The sequence below is a fragment of the Salvelinus alpinus genome, chromosome 30 (genome assembly GCF_045679555.1).
Source record: "Salvelinus alpinus chromosome 30, SLU_Salpinus.1, whole genome shotgun sequence".
NCBI classification, from domain to species: Eukaryota; Metazoa; Chordata; class Actinopteri; order Salmoniformes; family Salmonidae; genus Salvelinus; species Salvelinus alpinus.
This window is the reverse complement of record NC_092115.1, coordinates 29156959-29172278: the sequence shown is the minus strand read 5'-3', so window position 1 is coordinate 29172278 and position 15320 is coordinate 29156959. Positions and strand designations below refer to the sequence as shown.

The following is a 15320-nucleotide window of genomic DNA, read 5'->3' as shown; positions in this document are numbered from 1 at the left end:
AAAAGGCAAAACATGTTCAGTTTATTCAATAGTGACTTCACAAGCAATGCATGTTTGCTTTGCAGCCTAAATTACAAAGACAAAAAAGAGACTATTTGACTAATGTATTTTTTTGGGGGGGGCCTTCCTAAACTGCATCTCACCTGGTTGCATCTCACACACACTAACCTGCCTGCAGGCCACACTACTACAGGCCACACTACTACTACCTCACTTCTCTGAATACAATCTTACCTGTCTAAACTTCCACTCTTGCTCATGCTCTGACTCTTTGGGTTTCAAAGGGTCCTTAAAGAGCAAGTCTGTGTCTAGAGGTATGTTGGGGTCAAACACCTCGTCGGGGAGTTGCAGTGAGACGGGAGGCTGCTGGGACAGGGGAATCTGCTGCGACTGCTGCCTCTTCAGACTCTCGTTGGACATCTGGACCTTGTTGATGCGCAGAGCAGCCCGGTTGTCCCTTGCCTTTTGCTGCGGAGAAAAATCAGTCGCAGACAAATACACACACACATAATAAATAATTTCAGCTGGTGCCATAGAAACCTTTGGAGACGATTACGAATAGTTTTTTATTTTCTTCCAGTCATTATTTGATCAAGTGCAGGTCATTAAAACATGGCCTCTGCCAGAAATGACAGGTTCTGTAGTGAGGTTAACACTGAAAACTGAGGTTCTTCTGTTAAAGCGGCAATACGTAGTAGTCTGACTCATAAAATCAATACCACATCAAACTAAAGTTTAATTAAGGGACACAGAGATATTACAATATCTTCACATGTTCAATGCATGTCTGTCTACTGGGGACAATAAGTAATTTAAGCAGAATGAAATGCATCTTACCACATATGGGGCCCTGTCTTGAGAACTTGCTTTCCTCCATAGCTTTGCAATCTGTTTGACTCTTGTAGACCAGTCTGTAGAGTGCCGAAGGAAGATAATTTTTATATATGACTAAAACAGACTGCAGCTCAAAAAGGACATCTGATTACATCTTCCACTGTAATTTAAGTCATGATAACTGCTGGATATGCACAGAGGTGTAACTGGGAAACACACACACACCTGGGAACTCATCCTTAAGGCTGGGGAAGTTGACGTTGGTGTAAAGGACAGGGGCTACAGTTGCTAGCTCCCCCAGCGTCTCCTCCTTCTCCCACTTCAGTGTGCTCCTCTGGGCGTTGGACATGGCCTCTGCCTCACCCCCCTCAGGCCCAGGAGGAGGGGTGAGGCCTGGGCCTCCATGGACAAGAACAGGAGCCCCCTGCCACGGACTCACCGCCTCTCTGGCCATCTGATTAAACGTCCTGTCCCTGCAGGAAGGACACAAGTACAGGGATTTGAGTGATATACAAAAAAACATGTAGTCATCATTATCATTGTTTTGTAGACAACTAGAGCTCCCTACGGTAACTACAGTCACTAACAAAGTTTGCAATTTGATTTGGTTAAACCGAGTAGTTTGTATGGAGATGACTTAACGTTCAATACAGTTTGTCAGATCATTATGTGCTTTCCACAGCAAGGTAAGATTTGCAGTTAGTACCTTGGATTGTCAGTAAAAGGCATGCGGTGGAGGGGAGAGAAATTGTCTGGGATACAGGGTCCTGCTCCGGGATTGGACGGATTCAGAGGGAATCGTTGGTTAGGTCCCATCAGCCCGTTCATCATTGGCATCCGTGGAAACATGGCATTCCCTGTATGCAAAAACAGGATTATATCAAAGGGACTGCATTACTGTAGGAAAACGATGCTCATGTGATGAGCAACCTCTTCTGAAACATGAAGACTTGCATTGGCGCTCTGAACTAATGCCTAGGCTTTAGCTCATCGGGCTAACCGTATTGAGGAACACAGAAAATAAGGAAATCAGTCTATTTAAATAAATGACACCCTAAACAATGGATTTCACATGACTGGGCAGGGTTGCAGCCATGGGCCTTGGAGGGCATAGGCCCACCCACTGGTGAGCCAGCCCCCCGAACCCCCTCCTCTCAGACAGTCCAGGTGAAGAAGCCGGATGTGGAGGTCCTGGACTGGCGTCACTACACGTGGTCTGTGGTTGTGAGGCCAGTTGGACATACTGACCAAATTCTCTAAAACAACATTGGAGGCAGCTTATGGTAGAGAAATTAACATTCAATTCTCTGGCAAAAGCTTTGAGGAACATTCCTGCAGTCAGCATGCCAATTGCACGCTCCCTCAAAAGTTAAGGCATCTGTAGCAGTGTGTTGTGTGATAAAACCGCACATTTTATAGTGGCCTTTTATTATCCCCAGCACAAGGTGAACCTGTGTAATGATCATGCTGTTTAATCAACTTGTTGATATGCCACACCTGTCAGGTGGATGGATTATCTTGGCAAAGGAGAAATGCTCACTAACAGGGATGTAAACAAATTAGTGCACAACCATCTGCCTCCTGTGTCTGCATCTGGGTCTCGCCTTGTGCCTTGATACTATACTCCTGTTGTAAAGAGAAGCAATGTGCGAATATTAGGAAAGTTGAGAAATAAATATAGTAGGCCTAGCTAGGGCTGGGCGATATGGCAAATCAATTATCACAATATTTATATATTTTTTACATTCGATAACGATAATTATCACGATATTAATCAAATAATGTTTAAAAGGTGCATATCTGCTTCAGACTCAAGAATGCCTAATGGCTGAACAAACCACTAGACAGGTAGCCTAGTGGTTAGAGCATTGGGCCAGTAACCGAAAGGTTGCTAGATCGAATCCCCGAGCTGACAAGGTAAAACTCTGTCGTTCTACCCCTGAACAAGGCAGTTAACCCACTGTTTCCCAATAGGCCGTCATTGTAAATAAGAAGTTGTTCTTAACAGACTTGCCTAGTTAAATAAAGGTTACATTTTATTTTTATTATGTGAGTTACACATAAAATTATACTTTAAGGAAAATTGTTTCATGTTTGTGGCCAGGGAGCACGTACCTGGCGTCAATTAAATTGATAAGCCTCTTGAAACCTTCCTTTTCGACTGTGCTAATTGTTAGCATGTCCTTAGCAATGCAATGCATAATAGCATTTGTGATGTCTTTGTCTTTTCGATGTTTGCTTGTAGGGCATAAACGCTGTCAGTGTTGACTGCTTCGGGCAAACATCCCTAGATTGGCTGGTGCTTGAGGGGCGTTTATCAATACCGTGGCGCAAACTGAAACTTCCTGCATTTTTCAAAGAGTGATTTTGCTTCAGATGTTGAAAAAGGTTTGTCGTATTACCAGACTTCGTAGCCATCTGTCTACGGCACAATTTGCACCGAACATTGCTCTGCTCTTTGTCGGACTTCAAAAAGCCAAACCACATGCAAATTACTGAAACAGTTTAACCCTTTTTATCAATAATTTCTTCATTGTAATTTCTGCTCCTTCTCCATGGCTATCACTGCCACTGTTTTCGCCTACATCACAAATTTTTCGTGGTTAATAGTGGCTACTCCATCACTCGAGGTGCTAAGTGGTTTTTAGTAGGCGTATACCTCTCCACGTGCATATGGTCACTTCTCTGCGCGTTCCTGCTGCGTCAGAGGTGAAATGGACTGCTGTACCTAATTATTCCATATCGACATTATTGAAAATTATCGAAAATGAATCTAAGCGTTTTTATATCGTTATTGAGGGAAGTAATTACCTCGATAATTATTGATATATCGCCCAGCCCTAGGCCTAACCTATAGAAAGCTGATGGGATCCTTCTCTTTTTAACCTGTTGAGGATAGAGGGCGCTATTTACACTTTGGGGGAAAATCGTGCCCAATTTAAACGGCCTCGTACTCAATTCTTGCTCGTACAATATGCATATTATTATTACTATTGGATAGAAAACACTCTCTAGTTTCTAAAACTGTTAGAATTTTGTCTGTGGGTAAAACAGAACTAATTTGGCAGCACACTTTCTGACCAGGAAGTGGAAAGTCTGAATTCGATGCTCTGTTCAAGGACCTGCCTATAAATGGGCATGATACGTATGACTATACGTGCACGTCATACACGTTCCCCTAGATGTCAAGAGGAAGTGAGAGAAGAAATTAGTTGATTATCTTGGTCTGAGATGGAATGAACCCTCTTGGAATGACGTGTCCTCCATTTTCGGTTTTCTGGAAGGCGCGTGGAGGGACCCGTAATTGCCTTCTGAAAAGCTGTCGTTACATGCGAATACTATCTCCGGCTTTGATTTTATTTGATACATGTCACAATATCATCGTAAAGTATGTTTTTTCAATATAGTTTTATTAGATTATTGAAATTTTTTCGGGACGTTAGGCGTGTTGCGTTGTCTGTGTTTGTTGACGATGAAGAGCTTTGTGCCACTTGGCCAGTGTGCTTGCTAATTCAAGAGGGAAAAACGACATTCTAATACCAAACAAAGACGGTTCTGGACAAAGGACCCCTTGTACAACATTCTGATGGAAGATCACCAAAGGTAGGACCCATTTTGTGATGCTATTACATATATCTGTCGAACTGTGTACTAGTAGTTTTGCGCCCATGTTTTGGGCATCTCTCGCCATAACGTAAGCCTTATGTCGTTATGAAGATATTTTTAGAATTCTAACACTGCGATTGCATTAAGAACTGATGAATCTATCGTTTCCTATACAACATGTATTTTTTTGTAATGTTTATGAATAGCTATTTGGTCAGAATAGGTGAGAGTCTAATAGAAATATCCGCACATTCTGGGAAAAAGATGCTACGTTAGCATAATGGATAACCACTGATTTCAGCTCTAAATATGCACATTTTCTAACAAAACATAAGTGTATGTATAACCTGATGTTATAGGACTGTCATCTGATGGAGCTGATCAAGGTTAGTCAAAAATTATATATCTTTTGCTGGTTTGTTACGATCGCTAACGTGCCTATTGCTATCGCTAACGTGCCTTGATGAATGAATGCGGTAGTGTGGTAGGCTATTGTAGTAAGCTAATATAATGCTATATTGTGTTTTCGCTGTAAAACATTTAAAAAAATCGGACATGTTGGCTGGATTCACAAGATGTTTATCTTTCAAATGCTGTATTGGACTTGTTAATGTGTGAAAGTTAAATATTTCAAAAAATATATATTTTGAATTTCGCGCTCTGCCTTTTCAGTGGAATGTGGGAGGAGTTCCGCTAGCGGAACCCCTGGCCTAGACAGGTTTAAGAGGCCATCAAAACTGTGTTCTTACATAGCCTATATAAATGTTGTGCAACATGAGCTCATGGGCTCTCATGAAGTGTTTGATTGGATTTTCGATTACATTTACATTGATGTCAGAATGATTAGAGGAAAAATAGAGCGCAGAGTACCAGGCCATTAGCGACTGTCAGTTAGCAAGTTTTGTAGGCTACTAATGAACATCAGCGGCATCAGAGCACAGTTTTGGAGAAGCCGTGGTCACGTGGCATTTGACTGCGGTCATGACTTGTGAATGCTGGTGTGGTAGTAATACGTCCCCGTAACAGCCCTAGTCTTATCAAAACGTCAGAGAAGAGCGAAATACTGCCAGTATCTGCTACAGGACTCTGATGAGAGTCGTACCTGCGTGAGGGTGTGCCAGGCTGGTTCCTGGTTCCCCAGGTGGGCCGTGGGGTTGAGGCATCTGTGGTGGATGGCTGGTGCTGGGGCTCAGGACGGCAGTGAAGAGGTCCTCCACGTCCTTCCCTTCCAGCTCTACAGGGCACAACAACATAGAGACAGTAGTTAACACTAATACAGACAGTAGAGTTAAAACTGATAGACAGACAATAGTAATGTTCAGTTATGTATAACCCTGGTTCTCTGAATGAGGGAAACGATATACAGTGATAAGAAAAACGTAATAACCAACCTGGTATTTTGTATAGTTTGCTGAGAATCGATTCTGATGCCAGAAGAAAAAGAAAGGACACAGATGATTCATCTGATCAGAGTTATACCAAGCAGTGAATTGAATATGAAGGGGCTAAAATACAGACGTGTTGACCACCAGGTGTTGAACCTACCGTCAGCCATCTCCAGCTCTGGGCTGAAGATCCCGTCCAGATGTTCATCTGGGAGTGTACGGGGAGTCCGGCGGCCAGACTGAGAATGGGCTCGCGCTGGGGAGCGGTCTGTCAAGTGCCCAATGTCCAGACCAGCTGAGAAAGCACACACAGAGACACACGAGCAAAAATACACATCAAAAACTATGCATGGTACACTCACTTCAAAGCTAGACGCAATCAGAACTTTATCTGGCTAATAAGCTTTGCGACTCATTTGAATAACAGGGGGATATCTACATTGTGTGCAAATTAAATTAAGATAATCAGCAACGGTGCAAGCTTAGCAGAATTACTCATGATGACTATCTTTTGAGTTTAATCTTTAAATCTACTATACATCTACTCGCATCTAATCTACTCTCAAAGAAACACATTACAACCATCCATCCATCAACGTCAGGACGACTGCTGCGAACTGTGAGCCACCAAGGCTTTTTTTGAGGTGAAGAAATACTAAGTGCACTTTAAGTTACATAAAAGTAGTGATTACTGAGAAAGAACCAAGGATGCAGAATTTTATTGGCCTCAGTGGAGTTGCTAAGAACCTATTCTTCACCAATCACCGAACAGGGACGAGAGAGACGGAGACATTCGCTGTCACCACAAATTGGAAGGCCACTCACCAAGGCCTCTCACTCCCTCTAAATAATCTGCCTCTAAATTGCTATTTTTCTGTCCTTGACCATTTGTTTCGGTGACAATTTGAATCAGTTTAGCGTTTCTGTCAGTTAGACTTGAATTTGTACTTCACAAACAGAACCGTAACCAAACAAAGGATTGGAAAACCTTTTGTGTGAGAGGCCATTGTAGACCAGGTGAAATGTAGAGTGAGAGGGTCAGAGAGCACACGCGCACACAGTAACTCAAAGAGAATGTACTATTGCTATTAAGGCCATGGAGCCCTTACCAAAAGGAGGAGGTGAGGAGTCGACCTGGAAAGGGCAAAAATCAAGACCTGCAGGAATGGAACCGAAACCAAGACACAAGATGAGTGAATAAAACAGAATACTGGAGACAGAGCAAGCAAATCAAACTGGAAATAAATGCATAAAACACACTTGAAACAATGACAAATAAAGATAAAACTAAAAAAAGGAATAAAATAATTTGGAAAAGTATGTGACAAATATGTGCTGAATAAAAATGTATTTGAGGTAAGGATAAATTGGTGAGAATTTATCCCATTTTGAAAAGACAGACAGCAAGACATCCCAGGCTGGCAGTAAACTCTCCCCACTATGACAGCCTCAGAGATGTATATATCAACGATGTCACTCTTGCTGCGGGTGATTCCCTGATCCACCTCTATGCAGACGACACCATTCTGTATACATCTGGCCCTTCTTTGGACACTGTCCAAAGAGCTTCAATGCCATAGAACACTCATTCCGTGGCCTCCAACTGCTCTTAAACGCTAGTAAAACCAAATGCATGCTTTCAACCGTTCGCTGCCCGCACCCCCCGCCCGACTAGGATCACTACTCTGGACGGTTCTGACCTAGAATACGTGGATAACTACAAATACCTAGGTGTCTGGCTAGACTGTAAACTCTCCTTCCAGACTCATATCAAACATCTCCAATCCAAAATCAAATCTAGAATCGTCTTTCTATTTCGCAACAAAGCCTCCTTCACTCACGCCGCCAAACTTACCCTCGTAAAACTGACTATCCTACCGATCCTCGACTTCGGCGATGTCATCTACAAAATAGCTTCCAATACTCTACTTACCAAATTGGATGTAGTCTATCACAGTGCCATCCGTTTTGTCACCAAAGCCCCTTATACCACCCACCATTGCACCCTGTATGCTCTAGTCGGCTGGCCCTCGCTACATATGCGTCGCCAGACCCACTGGCTCCAGGTCATCTATAAATCTATGCTAGGTAAAGCTCTGCCTTATCTCAGCTCACTGGTCACGATAACAACACCCACCCGTAGCACGCGCTCCAGCAGGTATATCTCACTGGTCATCCCCAAAGCCAACACCTCATTTGGCCGCCTTTCCTGCCAGTTCTCTGCTGCCAATGACTGGAACGAATTGCAAAAATCGCTGAAGCTGGAGACTTACATTTCCCTCACTAACTTTAAACATCAGCTATCTGAGCAGCTTACCAATCGCTGCAGCTGTACATAGTTCATCTGTAAATAGCCCACCCAATCTATCTACCTCATCCCCATATTGTTTTATTTACTTTGCTGCTCTTATGCACACCAGTATCACTACTTACACACCATCATCTGCTCATCTATCACGCCAGTGTTAATCTGCTAAACTGTAATTACTTCGCTACTATGGCTTGTTTATTGCCTTACCTCCTCACGCCATTTGCACACACTGTATATAGACTTTCTTTTTTTCTATTGTGTTATTGACTGTACGCTTGTTTATTCCATGTGTAACTCTGTGTTGTTGTTTCTGTCGCATCGCTTTGCTTTATCTTGGCCAGGTCGCAGTTGTAAATGAGTACTTGTTCTCAACTAGCTTACCTGGTTAAATAAAGGTGAAATAAAATTAAAAAATTTTAAAGATCAGTGACATACCAGAGTCACCAGTCTGTTTCCCCAGCATCCTCAGGAGGTCTGCATCCGTGTTGAGAACCTCAGACAGATCCACTAGAGGTTCCTCAGAGGGCTCTGTGGATGAGAAGACATGCAGACATGACAGTCAGAAACCATGGCATGGATCAATGGACAAGTGTGTGGTTTGTGCGTGCGTCTGTGCCTCCATCTGCATCTGTGTAGTACATACGTGATCCTGGTGGTCCGTCTGGTCTGGACGAGGCTGAGGCGGCACTGAGCAGGGGATCTGAGGATGGGTCCAGGATGCTGGTGGTGGGATGCTTCCTGTCCCCCTGGGGCCCGGTTCCAGCTCCAGCTTGGCCCTCCTCTAGCAGCCCAGACTCCACCGCTTGCTGCCTGCTCTGCTTGCTCTTATCCAGCAGGTCCTTACCGAAGAACGCCTCCTAGAAAGGCACACAACACGGGTCACTTCTCCATAGACCCACCATATTTCAGGATAACTGTCAACCTTTATCTCCTCCCACCCCATGGGACTTTCATCAACAAGCACAGTGACATGATCCATCCCTTCAAATACTTCATATACAGTGGGGAGAACAAGTATTTGATACACTGACGATTTTGCAGGTTTTCCTACTTACAAAGCATGTAGAGGTCTGTAATTTTTATCATAGGTACACTTCAACTGTGAGAGACGGAATCTAAAACAAAAATCCAGAAAATCACATTGTATGATTTTTAAGTAATTAATTTGCATTTTATTGCATGACATAAGTATTTGATCACCTACCAACCAGTAAGAATTCCGGCTCTCACAGACCTGTTAGTTTTTCTTTAAGAAGCCCTCCTGTTCTCCACTCATTACCTGTATTAACTGCACCTGTTTGAACTCGTTACCTGTATAAAAGACACCTGTCCACACACTCAATCAAACAGACTCCAACCTCTCCACAATGGCCAAGACCAGAGAGCTGTATAAGGACATCAGGGATAAAATTGTAGACATGCAACAGGCTGGGATGGGCTACAGGACAATAGGCAAGCAGCTTGGTGAGAAGGCAACAACTGTTGGCGCAATTATTAGAAAATGGAAGAAGTTCAAGATGACGGTCAATCACCCTCGGTCTGGGGCTCCATGCAAGATCTCACCTCGTGGGGCATCAATGATCATGAGGAAGGTGAGTTATCAGCCCAGAACTACACGGCAGGACCTGGTCAATGACCTGGAGAGAGCTGGGACCACAGTCTCAAAGAAAACCATTAGTAACACACTACACCGTCATGGATTAAAATCCTGCAGCGCACGCAAGGTCCACCTGCTCAAGCCAGCGCATGTCCAGGCCCGTCTGAAGTTTGCCAATGACCATCTGGATGATCCAGAGGAGGAATGGGAGAAGGTCATGTGGTCTGATGAGACAAAAATAGAGCTTTTTGGTCTAAACTCCACTCGCCGTGTTTGGAGGAAGAAGAAGGATGAGTACAACCCCAAGAACACCATCCCAACCGTGAAGCATGGAGGTGGAAACATCATTCTTTGGGGATGCTTTTCTGCAAAGGGTACAGGATGACTGCACCGTATTGAGGGGAGGATGGATGGGGCCATGTATCGCGAGATCTTGGCCAACAACCTCCTTCCCTCAGTAAGAGCATTGAAGATGGGTCGTGGCTGGGTCTTCCAGCATGACAACGACCCGAAACACACAGCCAGGGCAACTAAGGAGTGGCGCCGTAAGAAGCATCTCAAGGTCCTGGAGTGGCCTAGCCAGTCTCCAGACCTGAACCCAATAGAAAATCTTTGGAGGGAGCTGAAAGTCCGTATTGCCCAGCGACAGCCCCGAAACCTGAAGGATCTGGAGAAGGTCTGTATGGAGGAGTGGGCCAAAATCCCTGCTGCAGTGTGTGCAAACCTGGTCCAGAACTACAGGAAACGTATGATCTCTGTAATTGCAAACAAAGGTTTCTGTACCAAATATTAAGATCTGCTTTTCTGATGTATCAAATACTTATGTCATGCAATAAAATGCAAATTAATTACTTAAAAATCATACAATGTGATTTTCTGGATTTTTGTTTTAGATTCCGTCTCTCATAGTTGAAGTGTACCCATGATAGAAATTACAGACCTCTACATGCTTTGTAAGTAGGAAAACCTGCAAAATCGGCAGTGTATCAAATACTTGTTCTCCCCACTGTATATATAGATATGTATTTTACTAGCGTCAGTGGACTCTCTCCCTCTCTACCGGTGTAGATAGATCCATATCCATCTCCCCATCAGCAACATCTTATCTCGCAGAGGACAGACATCACGTGACTGCTGCAGCCTCCCACTATGCTGGGACATTAAAAGCCTAGCTAACCAACTCAATAATTAATCCAATGTGCTCTGTGTTGGGAGTCGGGATCCTTTATGTTTTCCTCGGTCTCTGTGCCCTCCTGCTGTTGAGTACAGACCAGTAGTGACAGATGCCCATGGCTTAATGCACCTCCTCACATCTCATCTGTTCTGGCCAACACAAGGTGACACAGGGCTCTGGGTTTGAGACGAGAGAGAGCAGGAGTGCGAGCAAGCAAGAGAGAGGGAGCGAGGTAGTCTAGCGTTCATATGTTGAACCCCCAAAACAAAAGGATGATCAGAGTAGAGGATTTTAGCTATCCTCTAAGGACAAGTCCTGGCAGCCTTCCCTCCCACTTTACGAGAGCACACAAACGGGGCTTCTGCCATCTCCAATGGTCTATCTTTAAGTGGTTGTCAGGCAGAATGCTGAGTATTCTCAGACCTCTCATTGGGGGAGGTAAACTACATTTTATGAAGATGCAATATGACGTTCCAGGCTATCAGTGTGCTCCTGCATCTATGAATGGTTGCCTCATAAAGAAAGTGGTTGACATTTAGGTTGGCAGCTTATTCTGACAATTACTTATCTGCATATGGAGGTCCTTAACATGTTTTTTTGTTGTTGCAGCAGGACGATCTCTACTCCAAACACTGTGCCTGGCACCAAGTGGTGCTTTTGCCTAATTGTACCCTTACAACTATGCCAGGGAATCATGGCTAAATATATTCCCTCAGTTATAACAAAAACTAACTGACAGATCTTCCAAATCCCATAAACCCCGAGACAAATGTCAGCCAAAACGCACTGTTCCTTCAGAAAGTATTCACACCCCTTTAATTTTACCACATTTTGTTGTTACAGCCTACATTTTCTATTGATTAAATTGAGATTGATCTACACACAATACCCCATAATGTCAAAGTGGTATTATATGGAGTCAATAAGTATATAACCCCTTTGTTATGTATGGCAAGCCTAAATATGTTCAGGATTTAAAACGTGCTTAACAAATCGCATAAATTGCATGGACTAATTCTGTGTTCAATAATAGTTTAATACGATTTTTATGGACAACCTCATCTCTGTATCCCACACATACAATTATCTGTAAAGTCCCTCAATCGATTAGTGAATTTTAAGTACATATTCAACAACAAAGACCAAGTAGGTTTTTCAATGCCTTGCAAAGAAGGGCACGTATTGGTAGATGGGTAAAAATAAAATAGCAGACATTGAATATCCCTTAGAGCATGGTGAAGTTACGGTAATAATTACACTTTGGATGGTGTATCAATACACCCAGTCACTACACAGATACTCAGTTGACGTAGAGAAAGGAAAAGATTTCACCATGAGGCCAATGGTGATTGGTTGTTTTTTTCTTAGTATTATCTTTTACCAAACCTATTGTGTTATATTCTCCTACATTCCTTTCACATTTCCCCAAACTTCAAAGTGTTTCCTTTCAAATGGTACCAAGAATATGCATATCCTTGCTTCAGGGCCAGGTTACAGGCAGTTAGATTTTGGTATGTCATTTTAGGGGGAAATTGAAAAAAAGTTATACTGTGGTAAAGAAATTAACACTTTATATTCAGGACAAAAAGTTATGTTTTGGGCAAATCCAACCACTCAGGGATTTCACCACATGGCCAATGGTGATTTTAAAACAGTTAGAGTTTTATGGTTGTGATATGAGAAGACTGAGGATGGTTCAATAACATAAAGGTTAAACAAATATTAAGAAATGTGTAGTTACTTCACAATGCTAACCTAAATGACAGAGTGAAAAGAAGGAAAACTGTCCAAAGCATACATCCTGCTTGCAACAAGCAGTGGTTTAAAGTACTTAAGTAGTACTTTAAAGCATTTTTTCTTAAGTAGTTTTTTGGACAGTTTTTTTTCTTCTGTACTTCACTATTTCTATTTTTGACAATTTTTACTTTACTACATTCCTAAAGAAAATTCTGTACTTTTTATACCATACATTTTCCCCTGACACCCAAAAGTATTTGTTACATTTTGAATGCTTAGCAGCATAGAAAATGGCCCAATTCAAGAGACCATCCCTGGTCATCCCTATTGCCTCTTATCTGGCGGACTCACTAAACACAAATGTTTGTTTTTAAAATGTCTGAGTATTGGTGTGACCCTGGCTACCCGTATAAAAAAAATATAAAAAATTGCGCTGTCTGGTTTGCTTAATATAAGGAATTTTAAATTATTAGTAATTACTTTTGATACTTAAGTATATTTTGTCAACTATATTTACTTTTGATACTTAAGTATATGTAAAACCAAATACTTTTAGACTTTTACTCAAGTAGTATTTTACTGGATGACTCACTTTTACTTGAGTCATTTTCTATTTAAGGTATCTTTACTTTTACTCAAGTATGAAAATGTTGTACTTTTTCCACCACTGGTAACGAGGCACTTAAGTAATACTGTGGTAAAGAAATTCACTTTTTGACCTGAATATAAAGTGTTGTGTTGTTGGATTTGCCCAAAACATATCACAGAGTACCACTCTTCGTATTTTCAAGAATGGTGGTGGCTGCATAATGTTATGGGTGTGCTTGTCATCGGCAAGGACAAGTGAGTTTTTTCAGATAAAAGGAAACGGAATACAGCTACACGCACAGGCAAAATCCAGAGAAAAAACTGGTTCAGTCTGCTTTCCAACAGACACTAGGAGACAAATTCACCTTTGAGCAGAACAATAACCTAAAACACTAAACCAAATATACACTGGACTTGCTTACCAAGACAACATTGAATGTTCCTGAGTGGTCTATTTACAGTTGTGACTTAAATTGGCTTGAAAATTTATGGCAAGACCTGAAAACGGCTCTCCGGAAATGATCAAAAACCAACTTGACAGAGCTTGAAGAATTAAAAGATGAATAAATGGGCAACTATTGTACAATACAGGTGTGCAAAGCTCTTAGAGACTTACCCAAAAAAGACTCACAGCTGTAATCGCTGCCAAAGGTGCTTCTAAGTATTGACTCAGGGGTGAAAATACTTATGTAAATGAGATCTGTATTTCATTTTCAATAAATGTGCAAACATTTCTAAATACATGTTTTCACTTTTGTCATTATAGATTTAATCCATTATGAATTCAGGCTGTAACACAAAATGTGAAACAAGTCAAGAGGTACGAATACTTTGAAGGCACTGTAGATGTGGGACCGACCTGCAGGTAGGTGGGAAAGGCCTCCTCTAGCTTGGTTTTCTTCTTCCTATATCGTTTCTTGATCTTCTCTGGGATATCTGGCCCAGGTGGCGTCTCATCCACAGGGTTATCAGGCAGCATCTCTCCCCAGCCTGCAGTGGGCACCGAAGAGTAGGTCAGAACCTGATCCTTTCAAATATAGAATCTGCATATGCATGCTTGGTCATTTTATTCGACAACTTATTTTCACGAGGAAGAAATAGGATATTCAGACAAAAGCAATTGATCACGCATCGGTAGATGTGTGGGAACTCACCCTCCTCTTTTCCTGTGGGGGGTTCAGAGACCGAGCCAGACGAATCCTTCCTGCTCAGGGATCGTTTGGCCTTGCCTGGGCCCTGGCCTGGACGGCTCCGCTGGCGCACCATGAAGCCACCGATGCCTGAGGAGGAGATGAACCAACAATGAACCAACACATAGCCACGGTAAGATTGCCGGTTCCAAGAAAGCAAAGTATCCAAATTGTCATAAAATATAACTTGTATTAGATCTGTTTTATTAGGAAATGACTGTTGGGAGGACCGAGAACACATGGGGTTTTATCTTGGTGTTTCCATAGAGCACACCTCAATGCTTTCACGAGAGGGAAACATCTTCAACCTAGATTTTTTTTTTTTTAAATGTAAACTTTATTTAACTAGGCAAATCAGTTGAGAACAAACTGTTATTTACAATGACGGCCTACACCGGCCAAACCCGGACGACGCTGGGCCAATTGTGCGCCGACCTATGGAACTCCCAATCACGGCTTGGCTGGCTGTGTGTTGAGGGCTATGGCTAGCTACAGCGCTGGGCACGTACTGCACCATTTCAAGCTCCAGAGGAGCTGTCTCCTCCAATCAGGTGCCCTACCCGGCCGGTATGGCTTCCTCTTCCTCTTTTTGCTGCCGTCTGCCCCCTTGGACTCATCTTCTGCTGGCTCTCGCTCTGGGCTCGAGTCCGACTTCCCCTCGCAGTCCAGAGAGAGGTCCGCATCTGTGAGTGGGGGAGAGAGAGAGAAGGTGAGACACAAACACAGAAAGAGAGAAACAGAAAGAGCGAGAGCGCGACACAGAGAGAGCGCGACACAGAGCGGCGAGGGCGACACAGAGCGGCGAGGGCGACACAGAGCGGCGAGGGCGACACAGAGCGGCGAGGGCGACACAGAGCGGCGAGGGCGACACAGAGCGGCGAGGGCGACACAGAGCGGC

General features: G+C 43.0%; 1 protein-coding gene across 5 annotated transcripts in view; it reads right to left on the bottom strand.

Moving 5' to 3' along the window:
* LOC139559962 (histone-lysine N-methyltransferase 2C-like) overlaps positions 1-15320 on the bottom strand; it is a 150529-nt gene that overhangs the window by 48420 nt on the left and 86789 nt on the right. For 4 of the 5 annotated variants that reach the window (XM_071376447.1, XM_071376448.1, XM_071376449.1 and 1 more), the window contains 13 exons: positions 14983-15105; positions 14387-14512; positions 14092-14222; positions 8780-8993; positions 8572-8664; positions 6935-6982; positions 5986-6120; positions 5832-5864; positions 5543-5674; positions 1541-1691; positions 1060-1307; positions 838-911; positions 235-468 (listed from right to left, as the gene is read on the bottom strand). In XM_071376447.1, the coding sequence (XP_071232548.1) occupies positions 235-468; positions 838-911; positions 1060-1307; positions 1541-1691; positions 5543-5674; positions 5832-5864; positions 5986-6120; positions 6935-6982; positions 8572-8664; positions 8780-8993; positions 14092-14222; positions 14387-14512; positions 14983-15105 (1742 nt within the window). The remainder of the gene's footprint in view (positions 1-234; positions 469-837; positions 912-1059; positions 1308-1540; positions 1692-5542; positions 5675-5831; positions 5865-5985; positions 6121-6934; positions 6983-8571; positions 8665-8779; positions 8994-14091; positions 14223-14386; positions 14513-14982; positions 15106-15320) is intronic. The other variant, XM_071376450.1, reaches the window with a different exon arrangement.